The sequence below is a fragment of the Heteronotia binoei genome, chromosome 10 (assembly GCF_032191835.1).
Source record: "Heteronotia binoei isolate CCM8104 ecotype False Entrance Well chromosome 10, APGP_CSIRO_Hbin_v1, whole genome shotgun sequence".
Taxonomy (NCBI): domain Eukaryota; kingdom Metazoa; phylum Chordata; class Lepidosauria; order Squamata; family Gekkonidae; genus Heteronotia; species Heteronotia binoei.
In genome coordinates this window covers 82099830-82116508 of record NC_083232.1, presented here as the reverse complement: position 1 = coordinate 82116508, position 16679 = coordinate 82099830, and the positions used below count along the sequence as shown (strand labels likewise).

Genomic DNA, 16679 nt, shown 5'->3' with positions numbered 1-16679 from the left:
GTAACAATGGCACAAGGAACCCAATTTTGATTCACAAAACTAAGCAGGGCTTGGAAGGTTAAACTGCCCCTTCCATTGCAACCATGACCCAATTTGTGGCTGTTCAGGCACTTAATTTACTTCTTACAGTCGGACAAAAATTCCATGGTATTTGTCAAGTCTGGCCTGGCTCAAGGCTATCCATGATGTGATACTTTGCGAATATATATTTTGAGACTCATGCCTTTCACTACCAACACATATATTTGGCAAATGGTATTTTTTCACTTGTGTATCTTGGAAGTGAGTCAGATGTATTTCTAACCTGTCTTCTGTAGCATTTGCACAAATTTTAAAACATTGTTCCCAGGTTTGCCAGCCTCCAGGAGGCACCTGGAGACCTCCCGCTTTTACAACTGATCTCCATCTGTCAGAGATTAGCTCCCCTGGAGAAAATGGCTGCTTTGAAGGGTAGACTCTATGGCATTGTACCCTGCTGAAGCCTCTTCCCTCCCCAAACCCTGCCCTCTCTTGGATCCTCCGCAAAAAACCCAGGTATTTTCCAACACAGACCTGGTGGCAACCCAATTCCTGACATCATATCTGTAAGAATAACTTTAGAAGATCCCCTGAATCTGCAGCCAACTTGGCAGCAAAATTTTACTGATATAAGGAAAGCAAAGGTCCCCTGTGCAAGCACCGGTCGTTTCTGACTCTGGGTGACATTGCTTTCACAACATTTTCATGGCAGACTTTTTACGGGGTGGTTTGCCATTGCCTTCCCCAGTCATCTACACTTTCCCCCCCAGCAAGCTGGGTACTCATTTTACTGAACCCGGAAGGATGGAAGGCTGAGTTAACCTCAAGCCGGCTACCTGAAAACCCAGCTTCTGCCGGGGATTGAACTCAGGTCGTGTGCAGAGCTCAGGACTGCAGTACTGCAGCTTTAACACTCTACCCATATTAATTTATGCCTGAGAGTTGCTCACTTGTGCATGTGGCAGACCATGGAAGTACCCTCTTGAGTAGCATAATACATGACAAGGACACTCACAGATTTTGATATATTAAATTCCACGAGCATGAAATTCTGGCTCCAGAGCGCACCCTCCTCGCCCAGTTGACTTTTGAACTTTTGCAAATGCCCTGCTCCATATATAATTCTGTGCTCATAAGTAAACTGCTCACATGAGTTATTAAACGTGCAAGTAACTCATGGAAACGTAACACATTATAAGCAGTGTTTAATGTATTTGTTTTTCAGTTAGTGCAGAAAATCTGAAAGAATTCCACTTGGGTCAGAGAGAAAGTCCACAGAAATGAACTGAAGTCAGTCTCTCTAGAGTCTACATTTATCAGTCTAATTCCAGGTCAGTTTAACACCACATACTTCTGGTTTTCATCGCTTCATTTCCTGCAACTCTGCCTTATAACTAAATTGTTAGCCCTTACTTTGAAGGTTCCCACTACTCCTTCCACATTTTCATACATAAAAGAGGAGACTCTTTGTTTTTAGGCTGTGGTTGTCAAGCAAGTTTCAGAGCGTTATCTGTTGCTGCGCTACTGTATGAATTAATTAATCCCAGATTTTAAAAATGTATTTAATCAGATTTTAAATTTGATTAACAGTGCATTGGTGATGACCACAGAACACCATGACTGGATTTAAGGAAATCATGTACGTTATCAAGCAGAAAATGCCTTATCTGCACCTGTTTTTAAAAAACATTGCTTTCCCATAAGCATTCCACAAACTGGTGCAATGTAAAAGAAGTAAAAGAATTAAAATAAAACGCAAGTGGAAGTAGGGAGTCTTTACTGAAAATGGATCAAGAGGTGCTGTAGGGGTACCTTGGCATCCTCTCTCTGGTGTCCTTATCAAGAGAAACTTGATGATTTTCTTCATAAAGATCCTCAAAATACCACCCCATTAATTGATTTGCCAGTTAGTTTAAAAGATGGCTTGTTGTTGACTTCCATCAAAAGAGATACACTCAAGGTTGCTTAATAAAACTGCATTTTCCCTGTGATCAACTGCCAGCTACTATAATGAAATAACCATTTTTAAAGAATCTACTAATTCCTGTCTGCAGCAGATATATACAGCAGATATATATACATTTTGAAAGGAAATATGGATGATGATGTCTCGAGTAATAGGATAGGCATTGCCTCTGACACCTTTGCTGTGTTTGCTGGGCTTGCTGAAAAGATTGTGTTAGTTATATTGCATTGGTTGGAAATTTAATTACTTCTGGAACTCCTCCTTGCTTTTTAAAGCAATAAATTGGAAATAAGTTATAGTATCTAAAACCCAAGCCTGGTTAAATAAATTATGGGAAACAAAAGGTAAGATCCAGCACTTTTAAATCCCATTATTCCATCAGGAGGGCTTCATTACTTGCTTAAATTGCTCCCACTTAAATCAATGGGAATTAAAATAGTGTAACTATGGCTGGAGCATGCTCCAAGTTTATGAATAAATTCAGGGCTTCTTTTGTAGAAAAAGCCCAGCAGGAACTTATTTGCATATTAGACTACACACCCCTGACACAAGGTCAGCCGGAACTGCATTCCTGTGCAAAAAAAGCCCTGAATAAATTCAAATGATTGAGGGAGACTTGATGCTCAAAGACAACACTGAGAAGAACATGGAAGCTATTGGCTTTGAGTCAGGCTATCTGGATTATTCTGTTGCCATCTTCTGCCGGTGGCTGAAGACGTTTTTGTTTTGTTTGCCATTCTCTCAGTGATGTTTGTTTCCTAAGCAATGTTTTAATGTTTTGCATGTAATTTAACTGTTGTTTAATTGTTTTAGAGATGTATGTTTTGGGGTAATGGTGGTTGAATTTTAATAATATTAAAATGTGATTTTGTTTTAGAGACGGGGTCCCCAGAATGGTGCCCGTGCTCACCAACACCTTTTCTGGCACCTGCCAAGTGTTTGTAGAAAATGGGTGGGGCCAGATAGGGCTCTGGCCTAGCAAGGCTTCTGACTGGCCTTTGGCAATTTGATTTAAAAAAAAGCATTGCTATGGGAGCAGTTAACACCACAGCACAAGGATCTTCATGGTGTGATTGAAGGTTATCTGTGGCAGCCATTTTGTGTCTGGCTCTGCTTTCTGTGGCAGCCATTTTATACCTTTGCCCATCATACTGTATTGGAATTTCAAGGGGTGTATTGGAATTTCACAGGGTGAAAAGGTTGGGGATCCTTTTTTAAAGTTTTAGCTGTCTTGGTGGCATTTGTAAGGACAGAAAGGTGGTGATTTTGTGAATAAATAAATCAATAACTTAAAGGGTTGGAAACCTCAAAGCATATATGATGGTATATAATGGGCAAGGTTGCTGCTGCTACATCTCCTTCCTGGGTTGTATCTTCACCTCTACCTGTTTTTGGACAAAAGAAGAAGAGATTGAATTTATACCCCAGCCCTTCACTACCCAAAGTTGTCTCAGAGCAGCTTTCAATCTCCTTTCCTTTCCCCTCCCCACAACAGACACCCTGTGGGGTAGGTGGGGCTGAGAGAGCTCTCCCAGAACTGCTCTTGAGCAGAACAGCTCTGAGAGAACTTGTGGCTGTTCCAGGGTCACATCAGCAGGTGCATGTAGAGGAGTGGGGAATCAAGCCTGGTTCTTCCAGATAAGAGTTCACACACTTAACCATTACACCCAACTGGCTCTCTACTTGCTTGAACAAAGGGGCAGTTCCAAGAAAGGATCATTTTTTTTTACTAGTCATGAACGGGCAAGTCCTGAATGAACATTTTTGCTCCAGATGGGCTATTCACCACAGTGTGCTGTAATTATATGCACAGTCATTTTGGAAAAGTAAAATTATTGTTACATTTTGAGGATCCATGTGAAGAGCAATGTTGAACTGCCTCGGGGGCTTTTTCAGTGAAAAGGCAGAGCAGACATTTGAATAAATAAATGCATTAAAAATAGCCCTTCCAAACCAGGTCAAAAGAAAAGAATCATTCAAAGATGGCATGATTAAGGCTATGAGGTAGCCAGGCAATTTGGTTACAGGGAAAAATCAGGAAAGCCAACATCCTCCACTGAACTGAGTAGAGACTAGTAATAAAATCAAAGCCTGATCCATCATAGAGAAATCTGACATGAATCATGCTGAGAAATTTGCGGCTCCATTTTGTCGTCCAAAACTGTTATTAATTTCAAATCAACCCAGGGAAGAAAAATACCTCAGTCAGGTATACATAACAAAGTTGCTTTCATTTAATTTTCTGTCTGAAGACATGACAGCCCCTGTACTTTTTTACTTATAATTGTTGTTAGCCTTTAGAGCCTTATGAAATAAATGCAATCATCCCTCTGTGTTTCCGACTTCTCCGTGACAATCTTTCTAAGCTGCCCTGTTCTAAACCAATATCTCTCGGACAGCCACTGAATAATGTAAGAGGATAAGACCCACATGAAAAATCAAGAATTCAGAAATGAAATTTAACCTGTCAAATTTTAACTTAGTTGATCTTTATTCCCTTAATATTCTTCCAAACAGAAGCTGCTTTGTTCCAGTTCATAAAGACCATTTACCTTGGAGGCTATTATTTCCTTGAATTTAATTCCAAGTCAATATTTTAAGCAACAGACAAAAAAGGAAGCTCTTTATGTTCTAAAAAGTTAAAAAAAAAAACCCACAAAAGCAGCTGTGTACGCTATATGCCAGGGTTCCCCAAACTTTTCTTTCCCGTGGCCTGGTTATTTTTACACTTCTCCTTCGTGGCCCACTAAAATTTGGGGGTGGAGCCAGGAGACTTTGGGGGTGGAGCCGGGAGACAGGAATTATGTCATTTCCTGTGGCATCAAGGACCAAGTGATATCACTTCCGGAGCACACTGAACCAAAATTCCACCTTTCCCTGTGATGTCACTTTCAGGGCACTCCCCCAAACCTGCCTCTTCTTCAGAAGTAAATGCATTTTCAGAAAAATCTCTCTGAAACTCATGCTGAGCCAAAATGGGGGTGGAAAGTGGGTGGTCCTCTCTTTTCACCCCCACACCTGCATGCACCTATCTGTTTATGTATTCTTCTCCAGTTTGCAAGCACTCCTAATGCCCATGTTCAATTGCCTGCACCACCTATACATCCCTTCCTCAACAGCACTGGCCAGTGTATGCAGTTGGGAGTGCTGTTGCCATTGCACTCAGGAATGCCAGCACTGTGTACCACCCACACTGAGCCCTGGCAGCTGCTCTACCTAAACTATGCTGACACATTTAGTAGGCTCTTCCTTCAGCTGCTACTACTGGAACCCTGCCTCAAGTCACAACCAAGCTTGCTTGGTTTCAAGAAAATCTTTTGACAAATATTTTTCATACTTTTCTTTGGTTGAAACACAGGGGAATTGCTGTGAAAGGTAGAAGAGAATTGCACTGCAATTAATGAATTAATTTCAAGTTATATGAAGTTCATACAAGCTTTTCTGCAGTTATCCCAAAAAGGATATTTATGAGGGGCTTGCAGCTTTTTACTGGCTGTGTTTCCCATGCCTTTAAAAGCAACCTGTTGTGCAGATACTTAGCCAGTGAACTACTTTCATCCTTTTTAATATCTACAGGAGGAGTTTAATTTTGGTGTCAGACAGCTGTTAAAAGCAGGACCAATAAAATGGTGCCAAGTTCATAGTACCATCTCTTCCAGTGCTGTTGAGATATACCGCAGTAATCTCCAGTAATCTCTTTCTGCCCCACACCTCTTATGCTCACTCACTCACACAGAAATCTCAGAGAAGGCCACCTGGCTACAACTGGAGGTGCCAACTTTTCATTGGCAGAACTCCTATGTCTACAACAACAGTATGATGAACAGAAAAATTTCATCCAGTAAAAATGAAAGGAAAAAAAGAAAGGGAAAGGGAAAGGGAAAGAATGAAATGATGATGATGATGATGATGATATTAGATTTATATCCCACCCTCCACTCCGAAGAGTCTCAGAGCAGCTCACAATCTCTTTTACCTTCCTCCCCCACAACAGACACCCTGTGAGGTGGGTGGGGCTGGAGAGGGCTCTCACAGCAGCTGCCCTTTCAAGGACAACCTCTGCCAGAGCTATGGCTGACCCAAGGCCATGCTAGCAGGTGCAAGTGGAAGAGTGGGGAATCAAACCCGGTTCTCCCAGATAAGAGTCCGCACACTTAACCACTACACCAAACTGGCTCTCCTTGGAAGGAAAGGAAAAGAAGTACATGAAAAGAAAGAACATAAACATAAGAGGAGCCATGTTGGATCAGGCCAGTGGACTATCCAGTCCAAAATTCCCTCATACAATGCTCAAAAAGTAGCAGAATGTCCACCAGTGGGGCCAGGGCACTAGAAGCCCTCCCACTGTTGCTTCCCCACCCACCCAGCACCAAGAATACAGACAGAGCATCATTTGCAGGGAAAGAAAGAAAGGGGGGCAAAGAAAAAAAAAGCCTTCCTCACCATCAGATGACCTCAGCCAGCAAAAATTCTGCCCAGGGGTCATTTGGTTAAAAAAAAAAAGCTACTGAAATGCACACTCCCTGCCCCTCCCGGCTGAAAAAAACACACACACCCTTCTTTGCTGCCCAGGCCTCCCGGGGAAATCTCCCTAAAAGAACTGAAGGCACATGAAAGCTCATATCTTGAAGAACACTTCATGGGTCTAAAGTGCCACTGGATGCTAGCTTTTCTCTCAAACACTGGGAGTAGGGGAGAAGGAAGGAGAGGCAGCCCAGCTCCTCTCTGCACAACACAGGGATGAGGCGGGGCTAGCTTTGACTTTTCTTGTGACCCGATAGTGAGGCTTCCTTGGCCCGGTACTGGGTCACGACCCTGCAAATGGGAAACACTGCTGTATGCCATTAGAACCCCCCTTTCCTTGAAACTGGAGTAAAAAGATAAAGGTAGTCCCCTGTGCAAGCACCAGTCATTTCCGACTCTGGGGTGACATCGCATCACAACGTTTTCACGGCAGACTTTTTAATGAGGTGGTTTGCCATTGCCTTCCCCACTCATCTACACTTTCCCCCCCAGCAAGCTGGGTACTCATTTTACCGACCTTGGAAGGCTGAGCTAACCTTGAGCCGGCTACCTGAACCCAGATTTCACCAGGATCAAACTCAGGTTGTGAGCAGAAAGCTCAGACTGCAGTACTGCAGCTTTACCACTCTGCATCACAGGGCTCCTGAAACTGGAGTACCCAGGGCCATATTAGGCATCTGAATGGCCCATCCAAAAGTTACAGAGGTATATAAAGATGGCGACTGCTATGCTAATAGGGTTGCTGATACTCAAGATCCTAGCAGGAGGGCTGACCCTGCTACCCTCCGCCCCCTTCTCAAAGTGATTTTTCCATAAAATGAGTGACAACTCATTTTCCGTAAAATGAGTGCTTAAAGGGGGGGAGGGGGAAATAGAAACCAGATCCAGTCTTGCAGAAGAAGTCAAAATGCTGTCAAAGTGGCAATGCTAAAAGGTTATATTTTATAGATATGTCTATGAGCTTAGTTATTTTTTTTTAAAAAAGAAAATTACCAGCACAGCAGCTAGACAGGTAGTTAGCAAGCATTTTAGCACGGCTTAGTATCGAATGCACTCAGTTGTGCTGGCGCGGCAACAGCGCTGAGACGATAAAATGTGACAGCAGCCCCTCTGAATCTATTTTTGCATCAATAATCTACATATTAAAGAGTCCCTAAGCTATCGCTAACAGGATAGACTGCTCACTTAGCTTAAGTAGCCATTGACACCCTGTACTGAAGTGCTGCTAACAGAATCTCATTCAGGAAGGAGATTTGCAAACCAAAGCCCGATATTCTAGGATCTAAATGAGGAACCATCTTGGCAGGAGGAGAGATGGTGAGAGGAGGAGGAAGCAGGTGTGCTACATGGGTGGTGCCAGCCGAGAACCAAAGCAATAAGCTGGGTGGGGCTGAGTCTACCCCTCTGCAAGCACAGGTTCCCAGTGGTGAGTGAACCAATTTATACCAATTTAAGGGTGCAGTTGTATGCATAATTACTTGGGAGCAGGGATGGAATTCTAGCAGGAGTTCCTTTTCATTTTAGGCCACAGCCTCCTGATGTAGCCAATCCTCTTAGAGCTTACAAAAAAGAGCCTTGTAAGCTCTTGGAGGATTGGCCACATCAGGAGTGTGGCCTAATATGCAAATAAGCTCCTGCTAGAATTCCACCCCTGCTTGGGTGTTAGCTCCAGCTGAGATCTACATTTATTTCCCAAATAAATACCACAAGATAAAAACTGTATTGCTATAGGTGACGACAGCATTTGAGGTAGCTTTGATTGCCCTAAAGGTCCTACTTATAAAATCAGAGGATATGTATTTTCCTGAATTCTCTGTATTTGTACCTATAGTTCATTTTATAAATCTTGCTGTTAATGTTGGACTCCTACCAGAAAAAGAAGTAAATCCCCCCCCCACCTTGCAGCTGAAAGCAACATGGGTATCTGGTTATGTTCTTCTCTCCTTGTGTATGTAAAGACTCCTGATTTGATTCAGCCTGCATAGAAAAGATTGATTCAAATTAGCTGACAGCAATCAGCATGTATTTGTAGCCCCTGCAGGGTTCAGTTTGTTTTTCCTGCAGCGAGTGGATCATTGCCTTCCTGAAGAGCGAAATTGACTCTGTGTTGATGGATCAAGATGGGAAGCCATGTTAGTCTGTTTGTAGCAGTAGAAAAGAGTAAGAGTCCAGTAACACCTTAAAGACTAAAAAAACTGAGGTAGGTTCATGAGTCACTTCTTCAAATACAGCTAGAATGTGAGTCCATCTGTCCTATATATTGGAGAGTGAAGTGTTAGCTGTATCTGAAAAAGTGAGCAGTGACTTTTTAGAGCTCATACCCTGGGCATTTTTGTAGCAGGAACTCCTTTGCATATTAGGCCACACACCCCTGATGTAGCCAATCCTCCTGGAGCTTACAGTAGGCCCTGTACTAAGAGCCCTGTAAGCTCTTGGAGGATTGGCTACATCCTGGGGTGAAGCCTAATATGCAAAGGAGTTTCTGCTACAAAAAAGCCCTGCTCACACCCTACCACCAATTTTGTTAGTCTTTAAGTGCGACTGGACTTTGACTCTGTGTTGTTATTGAATGAAGACTCAAGGTGTGTTCCTACTAGCTGTGTTCATACAAACAGTTATTCCTACAACTATGCACTTGGTGCAAGCTAGAGATGGAATAGATAGCATTCCCGCAGCAGAAAGTCACATAAGGATTAGACTTGGAGGACCCTGATCCCTCACAGGGATGGGAAGCAAGTTAGGTGGACCTTATAACTCTTGGGAACTGCTGCACGGCATGGCAGGCCAATCTACCAAATAGTGGGTCAACTTCACACACAGAGAGGTCCACAAGGTAGTCGGCTATAGCACCCCAGACATTTTCTGTTAATGATCTGAACCTGTTCAATGGTGTTGGAAAGTGCCGTTAAGTCACAGCTAACTTTTGGAGACCCTGTAGGGTTTTCAAGGCAAGAAGCAGTCAGACATGGTTTGCCATTGTCTGCCTCTATGTAGTGACCCTGGGTTTCCTTGGTGTTCTCCTATCCAAATAACAAACCAGGGCCAACCCAGTTCAGCTTCTGAGATTTAACAAGATTAGGCTAGCCTACGTCTGTAAGACATCTTGGGACAACAAAATACAACGATCACTAGACCAGTGGTGAAAAAGATCTCAGGACGAACATCCTGAATGTAAGAGCTTATCTTAGAGTCTACTTTGTGGACAGTGCCCCCTCTAAAAAGGACTGTCTCCATTGCACCTACTCATAAACTCCAGAATCCTCCACAGATGTCTGTAATTTGTTGCAAGGTACCTGGTTGATGTAGGGTCCAAACCTAAGCAATTCTAATTGGAAATAAGTCCCATGATATACAATGGCGTTTACTCCCAGGAAAGTGTCCATAGCATTGCAGCCATAATCACTCACATTTGCCTTGATTTTGATGCCACCATTGATACCAGAAACAAAACTGAATGTTATCAGGTTAATCCTGTTGTTGCTTGGATGAGTTCCAGATATTGCAATACTTGCTCCCCGCAGAAAATTGCATCTAGTCAAAGGGCACTAACCAACTGGATCCAAGAGGTTGTAAATGCCTCCTAGAAAGAGAAAACGGATCTTTGAAAATCAGCTGGAAATTTCAGCTGGTTCAAAGTGCTGCGTTGGGAGTATTTACGATGCAGGGAGCATATTACTCCTGCAGTGAAAGAAGTGAAGGACCACTAAAGATCTTCAAAAAAGGCTCTTCTCTAGATACACTGTTTTTTGGGGGTGGTGGTGGTGGTGATATTTTTTTGTATTTTTGTGTGTGTGTCTGCACCTGGAAGTCATGTCAAACTCTGGTGACTGACCCCTACTGGGGGCATGGAATAAAGCCTGCCCCTGTCCTCCTGACGTGGTGTTTCAAGGTGGTCTCCCATCCAAATACTTGCCGCAGTCAACCCTGCTTAGCTTCTGAGATCTGATGAGTTGCCTGGGCAGGTCCTCTAGGTACTCTTGACACATACAAACACATATGAAGCTGCCTTATACTGCATCAGACCACAGGTTCATCAAGATCACTCTAATCTACTCAGACTGGCAGTGGCTCTCCAGGGTCTCTGTCAGAGGTCTTTCACTTCACCTACTACCGGGTTGTTTTTTTTAAGGGAGATGCCAGGGATTGAACCTGGGACCTTTGCATGCAAAGCAGATGCTCTATCACTGAGCCACAGCCTTTGCCCAAAGAAATGGCATTTGTCTGGTTTGTCACTGCTTGCATTTAGATAACCTTTTTTGTTCCATTTTGTTTGAGTTTATAGCTTGGCTTCACCCTGATTTTGATTCTATGAAGGATTATTTATCCATTGTTTGTTTTCACTCTCAGTCTGCTGCTGACCATAACCCTGCTGATATCTCGTGGGGGTTTGGATATGATGCCTGTTTGAAGTATGGGTCATTCCAATCTTGGAAATAATGTAGAGAGGGGGGACAGTAAGCACCATCATTCCCATTGTCATAGCACTGATCTAGGCTAGCACCCCCTTGAACTGAAATATTATGTATTCACCATAAAGGGAAGAACTTAACCTGATAAACTCGAGGTAGATTATTTCCCGGTTCTCACCAGGATTGGTGGATGAGAGGAGAAATTTTTGAAAGCAGAGGATTGAGTAGTAAAGCTTAACTCCTGCTAGCAAGCCAAGCCCCTGGAGACCCTCAGGCAGGCTGTTGGCAAGATGTAAATAGAGCAGGAAAAGCCACTTTTTGAACAGGTGTTTCAAAATACAAAATGACAGGCAATTAAGGACTCAGAAAATCTGACCACGGATTATTCTTCTATGGCACTTAAATACTCTCAATGTACAAGGTGTTGGGTTTTTTTACAAGGAGAAAATATTCTTGACACTAAGTGGATAACTGAATAGTTCAGCATATCTCTATTACCAGCCCTGCTCTGCTATCTCACTCTCTCACATATTCTTGTTGTTCGTGTACTCGGCAACTCAGCTCAATCTGACTTCCCCTATAATCGGGAAGCAACAACACAAAGTTTCGTAGTGCTATCACTCATTTACGACCCTTCTCTTTAGCAGAAAAGAAGCATCTGAACAATGTTTCTTTTACCCAGATAATCGTGTACATGGAGATCATGGGAGGATACATACATATGGACTGTCAAGATCATGGGAGGAAACATACAAATGTTCCGTCTAAGCTGTCAAGTCTTGCGAGCAAAAATTCTACTTCGTGAGCTACTGGCATTAAAGTTGTGAGCTAGTGCAATAATTAGTTTGTTCTGGGGCCATTTTTCCTGAGCTAGGACAAAAATGTGTGAGTTGGAGGCTAAAAAACTGTGAGCTAGCTCACACTAACTCAGCTTAGAGGGAACGCTGCATATGACCCCAGCAAGGGGCTTTCGAAACAAGTGAGAAGTGGCGGTGATGTACCATGTCCTTTGCCTTCTTCTGCAGAGTCTTCCTTGACGGCCTCCCATCCATGTACCAACCCTGCTTAGCTTCTGAGATCTGACAACACTGGGCTATACCACATCATTCCACATCCCCAGGGGATGACACTGAATGAAAATTGCACAACATGGTGTATTACTGACAAGGCCCATGCATTTACAAGGATGTGCGCAATAGATGAGCGATCTTCACTGCTGCCACCCCACTTCTAGAGACCCTTGCTGAACCATGAAAAGAAACCTAGAACTTTGGAAGAGAAGGTAAGAGTCCTCCCTCAGATCATGAAGGGGTCCTACCTGGAGTGGATTTGGTGGTGTGAGAGGTGAGGGAAGGCCATGTCCTGGTGACTGGTTGGGCTTTGGAGGGGAGCTCGAAGATTGCTGAGCTGGCGGCGGCTGACTCTGGCTCTGAGACGGGGGTTGCTGCTGGGGTTGCTGTTGCTGGGATTGTTGCTGCTGAGGCGGTTGTGGCTGTTGCTGCTGCTGAGCTTGGTGGGGCGGTTGGCTTGCCTGCCCCTGGGGCTGCTGGCTCGTTTGGCCCTGTTGCTGCTGCTGCTGCTGCTGCTGTTGGTGTTGGAGCTGTTGAAGATGCTGAAGCTGCTGAAGCTGGGAATTCAGGGATGAGGTAGCTGTAAGTTAAGAAAGCCACACTAGAATTACCAAGTGGTCTTTTCACATATGGAGAAACACAGTGATACAGGGCTGCCAATCCTCCCGTGGGCAAACCCTTATGGTTCTTATTGATTCCAAGGGGAGCAAATTAAGCACATACTTAACTCTTCTCCCAATGCAATCTAGGGGGTTTAGGCATTATATTTTTCTGTAATCCTCCAGTGGAAGCAGGGGATCTCCAGAAACACTATGGTTTCACCACAGAGTTTCCAACGATTCCTAGAGCTATCTGTTATCACTTCCTTATGAACTTCCAGTATGTACATGAAGCTACATATTTGAACTAATTTCTTCTGTGATGGTATGCCCCCTTGCAACTTTCCTATGATAGACCTTGGATCACTGTTTGAAAAACAGAATACAAGAGTTGAGGCTCTTTCATCTCGGCTTATGGCTAGGGAGGAAAAGCTTGGAAATTTGCACACAGTATTGTCTCCCCTCATAAATACATCCGTTCTGGGTACATAAGATCCATATAAAAACGTATGGAGTAAAAGGAGATCTCCAAGCAGGCTCAGTCTTCTCCCAGTCTAACTTGTGTAGGTAGGCAAAGGATTTTATCATGGACAAAAACAGGGCTTTTTTTGAGCCGGAACACAGTTCCGGTTGGCTTGGCATCGGGGGATGTGGCCTAATATGCAAATGAGGTCCTGCTGGGCTTTTTCTACAAAAAAAAGTCCTGGTCAAAACAGATACTGATGGTTTAGCCTACTGCTGAAAAAAGGAATCTGGACATGAAGGGCAATGGAGCCTGGAGGAACACAGGAGACTGGAGAACACACCTGTGAACACAAACAGCTTAGAATCCATTTTCTTTGCTCCAGCAGAGACTGGGCTTTGTATACTGAGCAAATTGTTCTGGCATGCCTACCCCCGCACCTCCTATACTGGCTCTCATTTCTTGCAATGTACCCAATGTGGCCTGCTTTTTCTGCTAGCTTTGTACTAGAACAACAGAGGTGATGTCAAACACCTAGAGAGCCACAACACATGCCCATTGGGTTTATGTCTGGTTATGTCTGGTTCACAAGATAGGAAAACTTGCTGTAGGGAGACAAATACTAGGTTAATCCATTTTTTTTGCAAGTGACCTGTGTAAAGGAGGAAATGTGTGCTTTAAATTGTGTGATGGTGAATTTTCCAGTAGTTTCTATAGTCTACCAAATAGAGAGCCAGTTTGGTGTAGTGGTTAAGTCCGTGGACTCTTATCTGGGAGAACCGGGTTTGATTCCCCATTCCTCCACTTCCACCTGCTGGAATGGCCTTGGGTCAGCCATAGCTCTGGCAAAAGTTGTCCTTGAAAGGGCAGCTGCTGTGAGAGTCCTCTCAGCCCCACCCACCTCACAGGGTGTCTGTTGTGGGGGAGGAAGGTAAAGGAGATTGTGAGCTGCTCTGAGACTCTGAGATTCAGAATGGAGGGTGAGATATAAATCCAATATCTTCAAATAGCAAAATGATAGTGGGAGAAAGATGTGGATTTGAATTTCTGCTTTTTTGGGGTGGTTGTAGTTTTTTTGCTTCACACAGTAGCTCTTGGCATGCCAGTGTCTTTAGTTTCCCATCCATAAAATGGAAATGCCAATGCTTCAAAGTTTGTGTTGGTGAAGGGATGGCTTTTAAGTACTTTGTAAAAGTCTTTAAAGTAGTATATAAATGTCAAGAATCAACCACAAGTTGAGAAGGAAATTCCTAAAGGCCTCATTGTGCAAATGGCCTAAATATGTTACGGTTGTTTTATTGCTACAGAGCTCTGCGTGCTGGCGAAGGATATTAAAAGGAATAAAATAAGAGCCAATGTTTAAAGTGCAAAGTTGCCTGGAGGTCCTAAATGGTTATACATGGGAGCATATGCACGGTGCCAAAGAAATTAAGATGCATGTTGGAAGGAAACAAATTAAGACAAGGGCTTCAGAATAGAGTTGGAGCCCAGGAGATCTGCAAGGAACTGGTACACAAAGGCAAACCCTTATGGTTTTTGTTGATTTCAAGGGGAAAAAATTAAGCACATACTTAACTCTTCTCCTAATGAAATCTAGGCGGTTTAGGCATTCTATTTTTCTGTAATTAGAAACATACTCCTGTTTTATCTCCTGTGGTCAGCACTGGCCCATAGCATCAAGTGCCAGGCAAAGATGATGGAGCCAGGCAGGCAGGAAATACTTGCAACAGTTCATTTTCTGCATAACTTTGCAAAAATTAGGAATTTCTCAGTTTAAGAGAAATTTTGTGCATTCTATAGTCAACTACTTCATGGGCACAAACCTACCCCAGCAGCATGGCTTCAAAACCCGAACCATCCTTTCTGGGACCAGTGCTCCTTCAGCCACCATGACCCTCAGTACTAAGGTTGCCAACCTCCAGGTGCTGGCTGGAGATCTCCTGGTATTACAACTGATTATACCTCACTGAACTCCTCTCCCCAAACTCCACCTTCCTCAGGCTCCACCCACAAAATCCTCAGGTATTTCCCAACCCATAGCTGGCAACCCATGTCCCCATGACCCCAAGGGCAAAGATCAAGGATCTTTGATATGATTAAACTATTGGGCCTCAGAGTCTTGAGCTTCATCACTGAGCAAGGATCTGAACTCAGCTCTCCCTTGTCTAATTCCAGCCCTCTCTGCGCTGCTTCTGTGTGAATACAGAAAGCATTAAGAGCCAGCGGTGGTCAGCACTGGCCCATAGCATCGTGGCAGGCAAAGATGATGGAGCCAGACAGGCTGGCTGGATTCAGACAGTGGATCTGTGCCAGTCTTTTACATATATGCCAGACAGACAGATAAAAGATGAGGAATGAAAGTTTGAGGAGCTATACGTTGTCTCATTACAATCAATAATGCGAAACCAACACCATTGTTTGTACTATCTATAAAGCTTGTCAGAAACACTGTGATCGAGTAACCTGAGAACAGCATAGTGAATTAGGACCAGAGATCGAAATCAAGCATTTATTCATATGTGCAATGAGCCACAAAGGATGTGCATGTGATCTAAATGAGTATATATACAGTGCAAATGTGGTATCATCATAACACCCAGATGGCAGACATGGTCTGGCCAATGTCTGCCCAAGTATCAAAGGTGACCTGAAGCATTTTTGAAACCTGAACACAAGCAATTGCCCAGTGACTTTGCTTCTATGAAAAGCCGGAACAAACTGAGCCAGTCAGGAATAACCCGTTATCAAAGACTCTCCCTGCCCTGCACCATCCTTAGCATCACCAGCTCAAATGATCATACCATCAAAAGTCATCTGAATCCAATGGAAATAGGGTATGAATTCCTACTAGGGGGTCAGATCTAGTATATTTAACATGCTACTGCTGAATGGCTGTGGACCATCAAAAGCGCAGTCCTAACTAAGCATATATCATTCTAAGCTCATTGCCTTTCATGGACTTAGAAGGGTATAGTTCTTCTTAGGGCTGAACTGTGATAATGGTTGTGTTTTTGTTTTTGTTTTCAAAACAAAGAAATCACCATTCCCTGATTTGGGACCACACATTTTACTTTATTATTTAGTTATTGAAAACATTTTTATTCTTCTCTTCCATCCAATTAGAGCCCTCAAGGAGACGAACCATTTAAAATATTTTTAAAAGCAATTTTACACACACACACACACACCAAAACATTAACAGGAAGGCTGGCTGGGAAGGGAATGCCAAATGAAACAAAAAAGGGTCTTGTTCACCCACTGGCAAAGTTTAAGGGGACAGACGAATGTCCTCAGGAGATAGAGGTCCACAGTTTAGATGCCATAACTAAGAAGGCTGTTTGTCAGGTTGCCATCAATCTATCCTCAGAAGACTGGGGGGGGGGGAGGAGGGAGGACCCCCAAAGATTACCTTAATGCATGGACTGCCAAGAGGCAGAACTAGGGGTATAAGATTCCAGGGGCCCAGATATCTATGGGGACCCATGGAACTTGGCAAGGAGCTGATCCAGTATAGTAGTAGCACATGTGCTCTAATGAAATATTTTGGAAATGTTCTGATGGGAGGAAGCGATATGAAGAAAGGCCCAGACAGAATCCTGGTATTTCCCAACCCATAGCTGGCAGATCTCA

General features: G+C 43.5%; 1 protein-coding gene across 3 annotated transcripts in view; it reads right to left on the bottom strand.

The window, feature by feature from the left end:
- POU6F2 (POU class 6 homeobox 2) overlaps positions 1–16679 on the bottom strand; it is a 446425-nt gene that overhangs the window by 99426 nt on the left and 330320 nt on the right. For all 3 annotated transcript variants that reach the window (XM_060247655.1, XM_060247654.1, XM_060247656.1), the window contains exon 6: positions 12236–12567. In XM_060247655.1, coding sequence (XP_060103638.1) covers positions 12236–12567 — 332 coding nt within the window. The remainder of the gene's footprint in view (positions 1–12235; positions 12568–16679) is intronic.